Source organism: Phalacrocorax aristotelis, chromosome W (assembly GCF_949628215.1).
Source record: "Phalacrocorax aristotelis chromosome W, bGulAri2.1, whole genome shotgun sequence".
Lineage (NCBI taxonomy): Eukaryota > Metazoa > Chordata > Aves > Suliformes > Phalacrocoracidae > Phalacrocorax > Phalacrocorax aristotelis.
The window spans coordinates 28,513,769-28,530,159 of record NC_134310.1 but is presented as its reverse complement, the minus strand read 5'-3'; the positions used below and the strand labels follow the sequence as shown (position 1 = coordinate 28,530,159).

Below are 16,391 nucleotides of genomic sequence, written 5' to 3'. Positions count from 1 at the left end.
GGGGCCTGGGGAGGTGGGGGGCAGCGGCCCCCGGGTTGGGGGACACCCCAGTGCGGGGTGTGCAGGGGGACACGGGGCTGGCCCCAGTCTGGGGCAATGTGGGGATGGGGCGGCACCAGGGTGGGATGGGGGGGGTGTCCAGCTATGTTGTGGCGTGGCGGGGGGGGCCCCGGCTCATGTATCCCCTCCCTGGCTGCTCACACACGCGCGGGGCTCAGGCGTGTGCACACGCTAAGGTCATGCACACGCCTGCACACAGCGTGGGGAGCACAGCCGGGCGCCCCAGCCCTGTGTGCACAGGCCCCGGCATGCACACGGGCTCACGTGTGTGTGCTCACACACGCACTCGCACACGTGTGCGCACAAACACAAGCCCTTTGCGCGCACACCTGCATCATGCGTGTGCCCACACCTGCATCATGCGTGCACACCCCCGCAGTGCTCAGATGCACATGCCGAACGCTGCAAGGACACGCGTGCACACTCACACCCCACGCTGGGAGCACGAACACACGATGCTCACGCACTTGCACGCTCAAACACGCACACATGTGCACGTATTTATGCTCATGCACAAACTCATACACACGCTCTCGTCACATGCATGCACATAGATGCATGCTCACACACGCGTGCTCACACGTGCACAAGCCCACGCAGCAGGATGACACCCCCAGGACCACCGAGCCCCCCGTGGGAGCTGCCCTCCCGCCCCCACCCCAGCCCTGCCCGCCCGCCCCCCCCCCCGCCAGGCCTGGGGGTGGGGGGCAGCCCCAGGGCACGGTGCTGGCAGGCTGGTACCTGAAAGAAGGCGGGGGGCATGGGACCCCCCGGCATGCCCTCGCCGGGGGGCAGGTTCCCCATCACTGGGCTGGGAGCCGCCGCTGCGCTCTGCGGGGAAAGGAGAGCTCAGCACCGGGGGGGGGGGGAGTCACCCCCCAGCAGCCCCCCCACCCCGCTGCCATCCCGGCACCCCCACGGCAGTGCCGGATCCGGCCTCCGCAGCTGTGCCCCGGCCCCAGTACATGTGTGCCGCAGCACTCGGGGGGGACTGGGGGCGGCCGACCCTCACGGCCTGGGGCCATCGGCATGTCCCATGCGCCTCCAGCCCCAGGGCCACCCTGTCCCCGTGTCCCCAAGCAGCCACCGGGCACCAGCACGGTCACGCCAAGCCCCGCGCGAGCGAGAGGGCAGCGCGGGGAGAACCGGGCTCTGCTCCCCTCCCAGCCAAACTGGGGGGGCCGGCGGGGCTGCGGCCGGCCCCGGGGGACCCCATGGGGGCCAGCTGGGCTCGGTGGGGGGGGGGGGGGGCGGGCAGGGGCCCTGGCCCCACTCGCCTGCCGGCCCCCGTCCGAGGGGAGCTGTTAAGGGAAGGAATGTGCCGGCTTTCCGGCTTGGCCCCTCCGCCACAACTGGTTTCAATTTGTAGGGGAGGAGGAGAAGGGGGGGGACCTCGCACTGCCCCCTCCACCCGGGGGGCCCCGCACCGCCCCACGGCCCCCCAGCCCGCTGCCAGCCCTGCGGGGAGAGGGGGGCCCCAGCTGCATTTGGAGGGGGGGCCATCACCTACTTACTGAGGGGTGACGGGGTCGGGGCACCCATGGGTGCCGCCAGCGCAGAAACGGTGATGGGGATGCTGGCTGGGGAGGGCGAGACCCCCAGGGGGCCCCCCGTGGTGGGCACACGGGTGACACTGGGCACGGGTCATGCCACGTACATGTGTCACGCCTGGGAGACGGGTGACACCAGGCACGTGGGTGACAGTGGGTGCCCAGGGCACCCCGCCAGGGGTCCCAGCTCCATGGCATGACCACACTGGGGCCTGGTGCCTGCTGGGCCCGGGGGCTGGAGTGGGGGTCCCAGGGCCCCCAGCCTCATTTACCAGCTGCAGGATCCGGCCCCAGGCACTCCCCAGCCCCAGGGATCATTTGCAAGACAATGGGAGTCTGTGCAGCCAAAACCAACAGCACCCGGGGAGGGGGGGACCCTGGGGGGGCTGGGTGCGGCAGGCGCAGCCCCCACATCCCCCACATCCTCCCCAACCCGCCCCAGCACCCTGCACCCCCAGCATCCCTCCTCATTAACCCTTTGGCCCCCACCCCACCGGCTGGCCTCTGGGGTTGGAGTGGGGACACCTCGGGGATGTTTGGGGTGATGGGGGTGGCACCAGGCTCGTGGTGCCCATCAGGGAGCCCACCACGGTCCCACCATGGAGCTCACCATGGTGCCCATCCTGCCGCCATCACAGAGCCCATCATGGAGCTCACCACGGTCCCACCACAGTCCCCACCATGGTGCCCAACACAGAGCCATCACCGGAGCCATCGTGGAGCTCACGATGGTCCCGCCACAGTCCCACCACACGGCCCATCATGGTGCTGATCATGGAGCCATCACGGAGCCCATCACGGTGCTCATCACTGGAGCCACCACGGTGCCCACCCACCCCAGTATGGCACAGGGGACCAGTCCCCGGCCAGCAGCTGCCCCAGGGTGGGGGGGGTGCAGCCCCATACCTGAGGGGTGCTGGTGGGGGGTGAAGGGTGCTTTGGCAGTAGCATCACCCCATGGCTGTGGGGTCAACGCAGCACCCACAGAGCTGCCCCAGGGACAGCAGGGCAGCCTTGTCTTGGCGGGCACAGGCCCTGTCCCCCCACCAGACAGGGCCAAGGCGGAGGGGCGCGCAGCCCCTGTCCCCCCTTGGGACCCCCCCACTCTCCTGCGCTACGGTGTGGGGCCAGTGCTGCCCCCTCCCCCCCCAGCCCCAGCCCCACAAGGGGGTTGGTGCTGCCTCCCCACGGCAGGGACCAAATTGGGCCCCCCCCGCCCCCCCATCACTCAGTGATGCAAAGCAGAGTTGCCATGGCAACAGGTTGGCGAGTTTCGGCTCCTCCTACAGACTCAAGGTCAGGAGAGAGGAAGGGGGGGACACGACACGGGGGGGGTGTGCAGGCTGGGGGGTCCCCACACCGCTGCACCCCAGGAGAAACCCCAAACCCTGCTGCGGGGCTGGCTGCTGCCACTGCTCCCCCCCCCACTGCCGCAGGCAGGTTGGACCCTGCTGGACCCCCCAGTGATGGGGGTCACCACGCCCACGTTGGGGGTGTCTCGATGCACCCCAGGGTGTCTGGCCGAGCAGCACCTATGGGAGGGCGAGGGGCACCCCCTCCATGCTGGTGAGACCCAATTTACCCCGTGGGTACCGGTTTGGCGGCAGTGGTCGGTGGGCACAGAGAGGGGGATGCGGCTGTGCCTGGCATCCCACGGGGTGCATCGTGGGGGCTGCGGGGGCTCCCCCCCCCCCCCAGCGGTCCCCAGCGCCCTGGCTCTGCCAGCCAGGCAGCACTGCCATGGCAACGCGGCCTGACCCGCGCCACGTCCCCGGCGTCACCGCACCGGCAGCCTCATTAATTCCAGCATGAAAATCAGCTCTGCGCTGCGCCGGGGGCCGGGGTGGTGAAGAGGAGGGGGGGGGGGGCCCTGCTGCAGCCCCCGGCCCCGGCAGCCCCCGCGGTGCTGGTGCAGGCACACACGTGCCCACGCACGCCCACGGGGACCCGCTGTCCCCACAGCGGTGATGGGTGTCCCAGAGGGCAGGGTGGTCACCCCCCTCCCCCAAGCTGGGTGCTGCTGTGGGGTGCTGAGCAGCTGGGGGGGGGGGGGGGGCGCAGGGGGAGTGGCTCCAGCCCCGCTCCGGTGGGATGGGGCGAGGGTTGGGGGCAACGCATGCCTCGTGGCCTCTCCTGCATCCCACAGCAGCCTGAACGTCAGGGCACCGTGTACCCCACCGCATCCCACACCTCACCGCCCCGTGGACCCCCACAGCATCCTGCATCCCACGGTACCATGGATACTGCAGCATCCCGCATCTCCCAGCACCGCGGATCCCACAGCATCCCTCACGGCACGGCGCCGCGTGTCCCACGGCATCCCGCTTCCCACAGCGCTGTATATCCCACAGCATCCCGCATCCCACGGCTTCCTGCACCCCGTGGCATCCTGCACGGCACAGCATCACATCTCCCGCAGCCTCCTGCGGCACCGCGGGCCCCCACAGCATCCCGCATCCCTTGGCGCCGTGGATCCCGCAGCATCCCGCATCCCCTGCGACCATGCACCAGCCTGGGGCACGGTGATCCCTCCAGCCCCCCTCCCAGTGGATCCCCACCGTCCCAGGACCCGGTTCCCCTCCTGGCACCCCCCGTCCCCCCCCCCGCCTGCCTGCAGCCCTGCCTGCAGCCCCGGCAGGAGCGGGCACACGCGGGCAGCCGGGCTGTTGACTCTGTGCCAATGATTAACTCGCCGAAGGCTGGCGCCGATAAGGAGCGGAGCTGCCGGGGGCAGGGGTGGGGGGTGTCACACCGGGGTGTGTGTGTGGGGTGTCTCACCGAGCCCCAAGCCCGTGGTGGCCCCCGGGGCACTGGGTGAGGAGGGGACACCCCAACCCTGCTGGGGTGCCCCCCAGTTGGGAAGCAGCCCGGTACTTTGCCCACACTGCAGGTTGGGGGCTGCAGGATGGGACTGGATTTGGGGGTCCCAATCCCCCGTGGGGTTGGTGACGGGGGGCAGACATGCCGGGATCCCTGGGTTGGGGGGGGGATGAGCCAGGCCCCCAGGGATTAGCCCCCCCCCGCTGCACCACCCTGCAAAATAGGTCACCCATGCTGGTGAGGCCGGGGCTGGCAGAGCCGGCATTAACCCCCAGACCGCCGGCATCCTCGGCACGGGGGTCTCGCCAGTGGGGGGGCAGCATGGCTGGGGGTGAGGAAGTGGGGGTACAGAGCCCCCCCCCCATCCCCATGGTACTCACGTAGTCGTGGAAGGCTTTGGCCTCACTGGAGTGCTCACAGGTTTCCCGGCGGTCGGGAGCAGCACAGTACAGGTCCCAGAAGACACTATGGGGGGGGGACAGTGGGTCAGGACCCCCCCCCCAGGATGCGTCCCCATCCCCCCACCCCACCCTCGCCTGCCGTGCCCCGCCACAAGTCCCCCACTGCCGGCTGAGCCCGACCACGCTCATGTCACTGATGGCCGGCGGGGTGGGGGGGCCGGTGCTGTGTGTCCCCCCCCACCGACGTGGCGGGGGCCTCCCGGCTCCGTCGCTGCCGCCTGTTTTCCCTGGAAACGGTCGCTACGGCCGGAGCACAAATTCCTGGGACTTTACATCAGGCTGCAGCATCCCGGGGCGGGATGGGGGGGTCCCGCTGCCCGCGCACCCCCCTCCCGGGCGCCAGGGTGGGTACAGGACAGCGGAGGGGCCCGTGGTGCGTGTCTGTCCCCCCCAGCACTGTTTCTGGGTGCCCCCCCAGATTTGGGGTGCAGTGGCCAGGTGCTGGCAGCAGGAGGGTTAAGGGCCTGGAAGGCTCCATGGCCGCCCCCCCCCCCCCGCCCCGCGCTGTTCGTGCCCCCCCCCCCCCCATAAATCACCAACTAATCATTTATTGGAAATGGCTAAATGCGGCGGTGGCGACACGGCGGCGCCCGGCACGGCCGCATCCTGCGCCCCGCTGAGCCCCCCCTCCCCGACACGGCCACGCCAGGGCGAGACCCCCGGCATGACCTGTGTGTCCCCCCCTTCCCCCCGCCCCCAGTCTGCTGCCATCCGGCATCACCATCACCCCCTCGGGGTGCTCTGCCGGGGCCCCCCTGGGGGCGGGGGGTCCGGCCCTGGGCTGGGACCCCCTCCCCGCCCCACACTCGGTGCCAAATTGGATCCATCTGGAGGGGCCGGGCGGGGGGGCCGGGGCGTAGCCGGGATGTGAGGGGCGGGGGGGGGGGGGGGGCCCCCGAAATCACTGATGGGAAAAGCAGAGCGGCAGGTTTATGGGGTACGAGGTGATGTGGCGGCAGCATGGGGGGGAGGGGGGGCAGCCCCCGGCCCCAGTCCCAGCCCCACCGCTGTGGGGAGGAGGGGGGGGTCCAGCCCCGCTCCCCGGCCGCCCCCCCCCCGCCCCGACTCACCACCACCAGGAGTGCAGGAAGCCGGGGGGCTCGCCCAGCGTGATGTTCTTCTCCCATCGGATCTGCGGAGAGGGGCGGCGGGGGGGGGGGGGGGTGTCAGGCATCGCCAGGCCTGACCCCCCGGGGATGGGCTCAGGGAGCCACGGCGGCTGCAGAGCCCCAACCCTGCGGGATGGGGGGGCCCAGGAGGTGCAGCCCCCCCTCTCTTACCTCCGACAGGAAGGTCTGGGCCGATTTCTGGGCCCCCACGTGCAGCAGGTACTCGTAGACGTACAGCGCCAGCCTGCGGGGATGGGGATGGGGTCAGGGGGTCAGGGCCGGGCATGGCACCCCCCCACCAGGGACCCCCCACCCCCCCACCCCGGGGTGCCCCCACTGCGGGGCTGTCACCGCCGGAGCAGCGCGGTGACACCCCCATGGGCAGACCCCGAAAGGTGGGGGACCCCCGAGTGACACCGGGGAGCGGCCAGGATGGAGCCCCCGTTAAGTCCTAACGAGGGGGATTCGATGTCACACACACCCCCCACCCCCCACCCCCCACCGCGAGGGACCCCCGCGGGGCATCACGGGGACACCGACTCCCACCGGTGACACCGGGCACCTCTCCACGGCGGGGGCGGCCGCCCCGGTTCCCCGTGGGTGGGATGCGCCGGGTGACACGTCCCCACGCGGGATGTGACCAAGGGGCGAGTGTCACCGTGGGTGTCCCCTGACCGAGGCACCCTCTGGGGACCCGTTCTCGGTGCTCCACCACCCCCGCACACCCCCCCCCCCCCCCTCCGGCAGCGGGGAACGGGAGCCGCGGGGACCCCCACGGGGGTGGCAGGGCTCAGGGGCAGCCCCGGGGTGCAGCCCCCCCACCCCACCCCCCGGCTCCGGCAGGTGCCCCGGGGACGGGTGAAGCCCCCGGCGGCCCCGAGCACCGGAGCACGGCGGGGACGGGCACGGCCGGGGATGCCGGGTCCCGCCGCCGGTGCCCCGGGGGATGGCGATGCCCGGCGCGGGGGGGGGGGGGGGGGGACGGACGCGAAGAGGGGGTATGGCGGCTCCCGGTGGCTCCGGGGAACGGCAATACCCAGGGCACAGCGCGGCTCCCGGTGGCCCCGGGGACATTCGCGGCTCCCGGTAACGCCGGTGTCCGGTTGAGCCCCGACGGCTCCCGCTGCCCCGCGGCGGCTGCCGGTGCGCCCCGGCGGGGCGGGGCCGCCGCGGGGTCCGCCCGCCCCCCGATCCCCCCCCCCCCACCACCTCCCCCCCCCCATCCCTCCGTCCCCGCTCCCCGGTGCGGCCGCCCCGGCAAAAAACTTCCGCGCCCCCGGCCCCGCTCCCGCCCCCCGCCGCACTCACTTCTCGCGGGCCTGGCCGTCCGAGGGCACGCCGGAGCCCTTGCCCTTGGCGTACATGCTGGGGCGGCGGCGCGGTACCGGCTGTCAGCGGCCCCGGCCCGGCCCCGCGCCCCCCCCGCCGCCATCCCGGCCCCGGCCCCGGCCCCGGCCCCGGCGGCTCCGGCCGCGCGCCCGCGGGGGAGCTTGAAACCGCCGCGCCGGGCCGGGGTCCCCGCGCGCGCCTCCCCCCCCCCGCCCGGCTGTTCCAGCAACACCGCCCCCCCCCCCCCACTCCCCGCCCGCGCCGCCGCTCTTAAAAGGGCGATGGCAGCTCTGAGGAGGTGGTGGGGACTGAGCGGAGGGGGGGGGCGGGGGGGCGGGGGGGGAGAGGAGGGGAGAGGAGGGGAGGGGGTGGGCGAGGGGGGACACGGAGGCGAGGAGGGGGGATGCGCGTGGGCGGTGGACGGAGGGGATGGCGCGGACACGGGGGTCACAGAGGAACACGGACACGAGGGGGTGGGTGCAGATGCAGGGGAGGGCATGGAGAGATGCGGACATGAAGAGGGACACGGACACGATGGGGTGGACACGGGCACGGGGGTCAGAGGGACTCGGACACGAGGGGATGGATGCAGATGCAAGGGGGTGGACACAGACACGGGGGTCACGGTGGGACTTGCACACGAGGGGGTGGATGCAGATGCAAGGGGGGACATGGAGGGACATGTACATGAAGAGGGACACGGACACGAGGGGGTGGAAGTGAACACTGGGGTCACAGAAGGACACACATGAGAGGGTGGATGCAGATGCGAGCATGGATGTGGAGGGACATGGACACGAGGGGGAGTGGACACAGACGCAAGGGATGGACACTGACACGGGGGTCACAGAGGGACTTGGACATGAGGGGGTGGATGCAGATGCAAGGGGGGACGCGGAGGAACACGGACATGAGGGAGTGGATGCAGGCGCGTGGGTGGAAATGGAGGGACATGAACACGAGGGGGTGGACGTGGACACGGGGGACACAGAGGGACACGGTCACGAGGGGGTGGACGCAGACGTGAGGGTGGGCACGGAGGGACACGGACGTGAAGAGGGACACGGACACCAGGGGGCAGACACGGGCACGGTGGTCACAGGGACACAGACGCGAGAGGGTGGATGCAGACGCGAGGGGGGGGCACGAAGGGACACGAGGGGGTGGACACAGATGCAAGGGGGTGGGCGTATGGGGACTCGGCCATGAGGGGACATGGATACGGGGGGGGACACGGAGGGACACGGACGCGAGGGGTGGATGTACATAGCCACGGACGCGAGGGGATGGACACAGACACGGTGGTCACAGAGGGACACGCACACGAGGGGGTGGACGTGCGTGGACACTGACACGAAGGGATGGACCCAGACACAGGGGACACAGGGACATGGGTGTGAGAGGGTGGAAATGGAGGGACGCGGACACCAGGGGGCGGACACGGACACGGTGGACGCGGAGGGACACGGACGTGGTGGGGGGGGGGCACGGAGGTACATCCTGACGGGGGGTTGGAGGTGGATGGACACTAACACGAGGGGAGGGACACGGCCACGAGGGGAGGGACACGGACATGGAGGTGAGGGAGTGGGCATGGAGGGACACGGACACGAGGGGATGGACGCAGGACACAGATGTGGGTGGCAGGCACAGGTGCACGGGGGGGACACAGACACGGACCCCAAGCAGAGCCCCCGCGGGTGCCGAGACCCCAGGGAGGGCCCGATCCTGCCCGCATGCCCTCCCTAGGCCACCGCATTAATTGCACCAAGACATCATTAAGACCCAAAACCAACCCCTCCCCGGCTCCGACCCGCTTCACCGGGTGCCGCGATTGCGCGTGTGTGGGCACGGCAGCACATACGTGTGCACGGCAGCACACACGTGTCCGTGTGCTGGTGGGTGTGCGTGCGCACCCACGTGCCTGTGAACGTACGTGGGGTGCGTGTGTGAGCACCCAGCGCCTGTGCACCTGCATGCACGTGCAAGCATGCAGCAGCATGTGCGTGTGCACGTCTGCGTGTGCCCACGCGTGTGCACGGGGGGGGGGGCGGTGGAGCTGCCCGCTCGGGTGCTCCTGGGGCACCGGGGTCACAGGGCTGTGGTCCCCCAGCTGGTGACAACATGTGGGGATGCTCAGCACCCAGCTGGGCCCCCACAAGCCCCAAGACCCCCCCCCTCCGGGCTCTCCCAGGACCCTCGGGCAGGGAGCAGCACCGCTGCAGCGCCCGGGATCAGAGCCCTGCAGCATCCCAAGAAGGGGCCAGGCGGTCTGGTGGCAGGTGGGGGGTGCTGAGATGGGGGTGCTGCTGCCCTGCCCCCACCCCTGGGGCCAGCTAAACCCTGGCAGGGTGACACGGGACAGCGGACCCGCCTGTTCCTCTTCCCCTGCCCGCATCAGGCAGAGAGGCGGCTGGAGCACAGGCAAGTCAGGGTGCTGGGGCTGGGGGGGCCAGAAAACCACCTGCTGGGACCCCTGGGGGCTGCCTTGACCGCAGAGAGAGGGAGCAGGGCGGGTCCCAGACTGGGCTGCACTAGTTTGCACTGGGAGGGGGAAATGAGCACGTTCGGTGGGAATGGGGGTCCACTCTGGCAGGCCTTGCTGACCCCCCGTTACCCACCCAGGCGCCCGGCGGGGTGGATGGGCCATGGGACACCCTGCAGCCCCCCTAATGCTGCTGCTGCTACACCCCGCGTCCCCCTCATCCCCCTGCTTTGCCATGCTGAAAAACACCCCCACCAATCTGAATTTGACCAACAGGAGCCATCAATGCAGAGAGCTGGACTGGGACCTCTTCCAAGAGCAGAGCCATGTGCAGCTGAGCCGTAACTGCACTGAGGCCCTGAGCCCCTCGTTCCGCGTCACGCCGGGGCTGAAGGAGCTGGACCTCTCGGTAGCGGGAGCTACCGGCCGCCTTCCTGAGCCGAGCGTGGGGTTTGCAGTGTCTGAAGCTGCAGCACAACCAGCTGCTGGAGCTGCCCGCCGACTTCTTCGCCAACGCTACCGGCTTTGCAGACCCTCTGCCTGGAGAGCAGCCCCCTCTCCGCCGTGCCCCCCGCCACCTTCCAGGCCAGCCTGCGCTTCCTGGCCGTGCCGTGCCGCCACAACATAGTGAGCAGCACCTTGGCACCCTGCACCTGCTCCCCGCCCAGCTGCACGGTGCCCCAGTGCCTCTGCCACATGTCCCACGACGGATTAAACGCCACCAATTTCCATGACCCGGAACTCAGGCAAAATGTGAGGTTGATAGCTGGCTCGGTCGGGGCCGCCGCCGTGGGGCCGTGCTGCTGGTGGTCATCGCCGTGGTTCTCTACCGGTGGAGGAAAGCGGCTACCGCTGCTGCCAGCGTGGGTGGAATAAGAGGGAACCCACCGCAGCTCAGGGGCAGCCCCGCTACATCAGCCGGGACACTGAGATCGGCACCACCGACGCCACCACCTCGCTGGACTACGAAAACATCTTTGTGAGCCCCACCGCCGCCAGGGCCGCCACACAGGGCTGGACGCCAGGATGGCAGGAGAAGCAGTACAGGTGAGGCTCCGGTGTGGGGACCGGCTGCTCGGGGCTTGTCCCATCCCCTCCCCTGCTGTGCCGTGCCGTGCCCTGCTGTCCCATGCCACCCCACACAGTGCCACCCATGCTGTCCCATCACATCATCCCCAAGGCCCAGGCGCTTGCCGGGGCTGAGCCCTTTCCTCCCAAACCCACACCCCCAGAGCCACTCTGTGGTGTTCACTTCCCCCACCAGGGACCAGGTGCCCCCCACCCATCCCCTCTCCTGGGCATGGTGCGGTGGGTGCCACCTCTCTGTCCCCCCCACCCAGCCCCCAGGTACCAGTGGACGACAACTATTTCTTGGAGAGCGAGCCCGTCTCCGGTGACCAGCCCATCTACGCCAACGTGCAGAACCACAGCGAGGACAACATCTACATCGTCCCGGGCCAGTGAGGGGCTGGGGGGGCTGGGGGGGCCGGCGGGGTGAAGCTCTGTTTCCCACCAATGCTTCTCCCCAGGGCTTTCCCTGGTGGGCCCCCAGCCCAGAGGGGATGGGGATGGGCAATCCCCATCGATGAGCACTCTGTGGGTCTCCCCATGGCTGGGACGGGGACGTGCGTGGTCTGCACGCACACATCCTGCCATGGACGCCTTTCTCGGGGGGGTGTTATTTTTAATTCCCCCTCCCTCCGGCCCCCTCTTTCGCCCCAGTTCCCACCGTGGGGCGAGGGCTGAGGGCTGGTGCTTCCTCCTGGGGCCGGCGGCCACCGACCGCGGGGACGCCTCAGCGCAGCATCCGCCAGCAGCCGGCACGCCGGAGCCTTCCCGGCCGGGGACATGCGTGGGGGGCCCTCCCGGGGCCGTCTGGCAGAGCGGGGGGCCGTGCAGCGACCGCAGCGCAAGGTTCCTCTTCCCCTTTTTGGCTGCCAATGGAGAGTGTCAGGGTGCACGTGCGCTTGGGGACATGGCAGCTGTTGGGGACATCCAGGCACCAGGTCAAACCCTGCTGTCGCCTGCACCCTGCCTTTTCCTGCTAAATCTGCTAGTTTGGGGAACAGAGCAAAAGCACCTTTTTTTAATGCTCCTGGAAAGATCCCTGAGCCCATCGCTGCTGGGTTGTACACCCCAAGGGGACTGGCAGCCTGGGGACGTGGGGACCCCACGGATTGTCTGGGTGCCCCCTCCAGCTCCGCATGGGCTCCCTGAGCTGTGGCCCTTGTGATGCTCCACCGTGCCCCATTAAATGGTTTCATTATCTCAAATTACCTGTGTAGCTCATGGTCTGCTGGGAGCCCCAGGCAGGACACAGGGTGGCTGCCCCAGGGCTGAGCCTCTGCCTGGTGCTGTTCCTGGCCCGGATCCGTCCCGCCGGCAGCGGCAGGGTGGCACCGGCTGAGGACAGCCACGGTTCCCTATATGTTAATGGCACTGACAGCCCCGATAAGGGGTGTTGGTAGCACAGGGGTGGCTGTAAACATTAACCCAAAGGAGCTGCCTGAGGCTGGAGGTCCCTGGAGCAAGTCCCTGGAGCCCCCAGAGCCTGGGTCACCAGAGCAGGGATGCCAAGAGACCAGGACCCTCAAGGACAGGTCCCCAGAGCCCATGTCACCAGAGTGGGGGTGCCAAGGGACCAGCACCCACAAGGACAGGTCCCCAGAGCCCATGTCGCCAGAGTGGGGGTGCCAAGAGACCAGCACCTTCAAGGAGAGGTCCCCAGAGCCCATGTCACCAGAGTGGGGGTGCCAAGGGACCAGCACCCACAAGGACAGGTCCCCAGAGCCCGTGTCACCAGAGTGGGGGTGCCAAGAGACCAGCACCCACAAGGACAGGTCCCCAGAGCCCATGTCACCAGAGTGGGGGTGCCAAGAGACCAGCACCTTCAAGGACAGGTCCCCAGAGCCCATGTCACTTTGGCCCAGGTCCCCAAAGTGGAGGTTGCTGAAACCCAGGCCCCTCAAGTCCACATCCCCGGAGTGGATGCCCCCGGAGCTTGTGTCCCTAAAGCCCTGGTCCCCAAAGACGCTGTGCCCATAGTGGAGGTCCCAATATCCCACCTCCCTCAAGGCCAGGTCCCCACCGGGAGCTGCCAAGGGGCTGGGCAGCCCAGGACACCCCCGGGATGCGCTGGAAGAGGGGACAGAGCAGAGAGGAGCTGTGACCAGCAGAGCCACCCTGTCCAGCTGTATGGCGAGTCCCTTGGGGACACGATGTGTGCCACCGACTTCCGCAGTGGCACAGCCTGGGGGAGCCAGCGTTTCCCCCACCCCTTGGTGTCACCGAGGTCCCACGGCCAGAGGTACCTGGAAATTGTGCTGCATCCATGTCCCAGCTGGACGTCCCGCCCAGGGGGTCAAGGCTGTGCCCAGCACACATCTCAAGGACACAAACAACTCAAAGGTCTCTGTGAGCATCGCCCAGGCATTACTCACCCGCCACGGCAGCCGCTGGCAGGGTGGGGGTGGGGTTGGCCCAGCCCTGGAAAGCCATAAGGATTTACCGGGAAATCTGTATGGAGTCAGGCCTCTGCGGAGGGGGGGCTGAGCCGCAGGACCCCTGCTTGAAAGCGACCTGCTGCAGGGCTCCGATGCCTGCTCCCCCCGTGCCATCAGAGGCCCACACCTAATTGTGCAGGAGGAGCAGCCAGCATCCCTGTTCCCATCGCTTTATTAATTTACATTATTACATTATTTCTGTTTTATAGAAATATATAAAATACAAATACACAAAAACAAACCTTTCCCCAAAAGGTATTTCGCTATAAAATACAATAAGTTAGCAATAAATAAGAGGGATGTATAAATATGTCTCTAAGCAGAGAAGAGATGATGCTCAGACATGAGGTGGGCTGCGGCCACCCAGGGACAGACCCACCCCGGCCCATTTGGGCTCTCTCAGATGGGAAGGATGCACCTACCAAATAAAATATGGTTTTAAATAAGGGAAGAGAGGGGGGAATAAGTTATTGTGGCCTGTGGAGGGGGGGGTCACAACTGAAGACCCTGCAGCTGAGCAGGACGGTGGAGCCAGGTCTGACGTGGAGGCATTTTGGGCTACGGGGGTCTGGGGTTTTGGGATGCCGGAGCTGCCGGGAAGCAGGCAGGCTCTGCCCCATCTAGGTGGTGACAGGTCCCAGTCCAAGCCAGAGGTGATGCCATCAGGCACAGTGGCACCTAGTGACCAGCATGTCCTCGAAGAGGGTGGAGACCAACCTGCCCTCACTGTCGTAGTGCATCAGGACCATGGGGTCGTAGCTGGCGGGGACGCAGCAGGGCGGCGGGGTGGCTTTGGAGAGGGAGTGCATGCGGGCTTTGATCTGGGCATGCATGCTGGCCGGCTTGTAGTTGTGGGGACAGGAACCTTCGCAGAACTTCATATAGTAGCTATTGGGGGCGATGACCCAGTCTGACCAGCCGATGTCCTGGAAGGAGACCTTGAGCGACTTCAGGCAACACTTCCCATCGCTCTTCCTGCACTCCTCCTCCAGCCCCCGGGCTCTCCTGGCCCGCCGTCCTGTGGTCTCGTGGGTTTCCACCTCCAGCACCAGGGTCTCGCTCCCCGAGGTGGTCAGCAAGCTTGAGACGTCAGCTGTGAAGGCCAGCTCCAGGTGCAGCGTGTCCTCGGGGCCGGCAGCCCAGGGCTGGATGGCCGCTGTGAGGTCCAGGCTTGGGGCGTGGCGGTCCAGCTCTTGGCTATGCAGGAGCTGGGGGGTCCCATGAGACCCCCCCAGCATGTAGATGCTGACACGGGGGTGCACCGAGGTGTTGAGTGGGGACATGCCAGGGGATGCCAGCGACTGCTTGAAGAGCTTCAGCTCTGCCTGCACCACCCGGAGCTGCCGGTGGAAAGCCTCGGTGCGGGAGAGGATGAGATGGTAGCAGTAGGGGCCACGGGGGTCCTGGTCTCCCTGGGGGTCCTGGTCTCCCTGTGGGTCTTGGTGTTCCCGGGGGATGTCCAGCCGACGCAGCACTGCAGGGACAGGGAGGACAGCTGATGTAAGAGCTGGCAATCCATCCCACCAGCCAAGGCTTGTGACCAGCTCTTGTCAGGCATCCAAACTGCTTCCTCTGGGGAATCACCCAAATCCCAAGGGATGACGAGGCTGGGGAAATCCAGCTCCACCCTCAGTCCTGGATCAGCTGGGACCCACCGTCGTCAGGGAGCCCCAGCCTGAGGGTCTCGTCAAGGGTGGCAGCTGGGGCCGAAGCAGATGCCCCAGGACCCAGAGGGGTGGCCCCCCCCACCCCGTGCCCCAGTTGTGTCTCCCCCCAGCCCAAGCAGCAGGACCTGAATCACCCCAGATCCAGATAAATCCCTAAATGACCCCAGATCCAGGTAAAACCCAAACGCATGGAGCAGCCAGCTGGGGCTTGAAGGATGACACCTCCCCTCCGCTCACCCCCAAGCCGGCTCAAACCCTGCTCCGAGCACCCGCAGCCGCCACCACGCTGTCAAAGCTTTCATCCCAAATTCACTGGGTTTTGCATTTTTAAGCAAAACAGCTTGAAACGGTGGCTCCTCCCCGCTGCCGGGGCAAGGGAAGTGGCTGAGATGGGATGACCGTGGCCACCGCGATTCATGCCCAGTCATGTCCCGGCACATGCCGAGGCAGCCGGGCTGACATGCCCGAGCAGGGACACGTTGGGACACACACACGTGTGTGCCCGTGGGGGACGAGGGTCGCGGGATGTGCGTGGAGCCACGGCCACTTACGCGTGGGAGTCAGGCGATGCAGGCGCCTGGTCCCGGGCACGGCTCCCTCTTCCTCCCGGCTCTGGTTCCACATCAGCTCAGCCACTTTCTGCTGGTACAGCTGCTGCGCTCTCCAGATGCTCTCCCGGTCCAGCCGGTGCCGGACCACGGGGGGAGCGGACATCCCCAACCGCTCCAGGATCCCCTTTTTGATGGCTTCCAGCTGGAACCTGTCCTCATCCCACACGTGGGGCCTCAGCTCCACACCGACAAGAAGCAGCAGGAGCTGGAGGCAGGTGAGGGCAGCCCCCACGTCCCGGAGTGCCCTCGGCATCGCGCAGGCAGCTGGTGGTCCGGGGGGATTTATCTGCAAAACCTCTTGTGCAAAGGCTGGACGTGCAGCTCCCGGCAATGCTGCCAGGGGAATGAATGAAGTGGACCAGACCTGACTTTATAGGAGCCGAACTTTGCCCGCCCTCCGTCCCCCCCTCCCCATCCCAGGCTGCTGGCGGGTGACGCCGGAGTAAACACCCAGCAGGAATCTCTCCTCTCTGCCTGGGATTTCATATGGGAGCTCTGACAGTCCTGGAGTTGGGTGATTTACAAGCTGGTTTGCAGCTGTGGAGATGAAAAATGTAATACTTTTTCTCAGAGACAAACATTTCCCTTCCACGTCCCGTTTTCCCTGTGGACTTCCATGCCAGCTGATGGCTGGAGGGATCCCCCTCACCTTCCCTGCCCCTTCGGTGCAGGGCAAGCAGTCGTGGGCAACATCCGATGGCCTCGGAGGCGGCAGAGCGGGTGGCAGGAGGTGATGGAGAGAGGATGATGCGCGGGCAGGCGAGCGCTGCGGGCAGCATCATGGCACAGCTTGAAC

General features: G+C 67.8%; 3 protein-coding genes across 3 annotated transcripts in view; 1 reads left to right on the top strand and 2 right to left on the bottom strand.

The window, feature by feature from the left end:
- Positions 1 to 7,475, bottom strand: part of SSBP4 (single stranded DNA binding protein 4) — a 10,353-nt gene extending 2,878 nt beyond the window's left edge. The window contains exons 1-5 of the mRNA XM_075077691.1: positions 7,309 to 7,475; positions 6,172 to 6,244; positions 5,962 to 6,023; positions 4,811 to 4,895; positions 643 to 891 (exon numbers count right to left, since the gene is read on the bottom strand). Of these exons, the coding sequence (XP_074933792.1) occupies positions 643 to 891; positions 4,811 to 4,895; positions 5,962 to 6,023; positions 6,172 to 6,244; positions 7,309 to 7,364 (525 nt within the window). The 5' untranslated portion in view covers positions 7,365 to 7,475. The remainder of the gene's footprint in view (positions 1 to 642; positions 892 to 4,810; positions 4,896 to 5,961; positions 6,024 to 6,171; positions 6,245 to 7,308) is intronic.
- Positions 7,476 to 9,909: 2,434 nt separating this feature from the next.
- On the top strand, positions 9,910 to 12,078 carry LRRC25 (leucine rich repeat containing 25). Its single transcript, XM_075077406.1, is given in 5 exon segments — positions 9,910 to 10,223; positions 10,288 to 10,335; positions 10,337 to 10,603; positions 10,605 to 10,861; positions 11,155 to 12,078. Coding segments are annotated over 5 exon segments (918 nt in total). The 5' UTR covers positions 9,910 to 10,001; the 3' UTR covers positions 11,279 to 12,078.
- Positions 12,079 to 13,851: 1,773 nt separating this feature from the next.
- On the bottom strand, positions 13,852 to 15,958 carry GDF15 (growth differentiation factor 15). The gene is made up of 2 exons (XM_075077400.1): positions 15,536 to 15,958; positions 13,852 to 14,791 (listed from the first exon to the last, which is right to left on the bottom strand). Exons 1-2 carry the CDS (start codon positions 15,846 to 15,848, stop codon positions 13,980 to 13,982), a joined length of 1,125 nt encoding a protein of 374 aa, XP_074933501.1. The 5' UTR covers positions 15,849 to 15,958; the 3' UTR covers positions 13,852 to 13,979.
- Between the last annotated feature and the right edge of the window lie 433 nt (positions 15,959 to 16,391).

What these genes read in the sequence shown, in the direction of transcription:
- GDF15 (XM_075077400.1), bottom strand. Translation starts at nt 15,848, where the DNA reads ATGCCGAGGGCACTCCGGGACGTGGGGGCTGCCCTCACCTGCCTCCAG. An exon ending in GCATCGCCTGACTCCCACGC is followed by an intron (nt 14,792 to 15,535) that starts GTAAGTGGCCGT and finishes CTGTCCCTGCAG; the next exon opens with TGCTGCGTCGGCTGGACATC.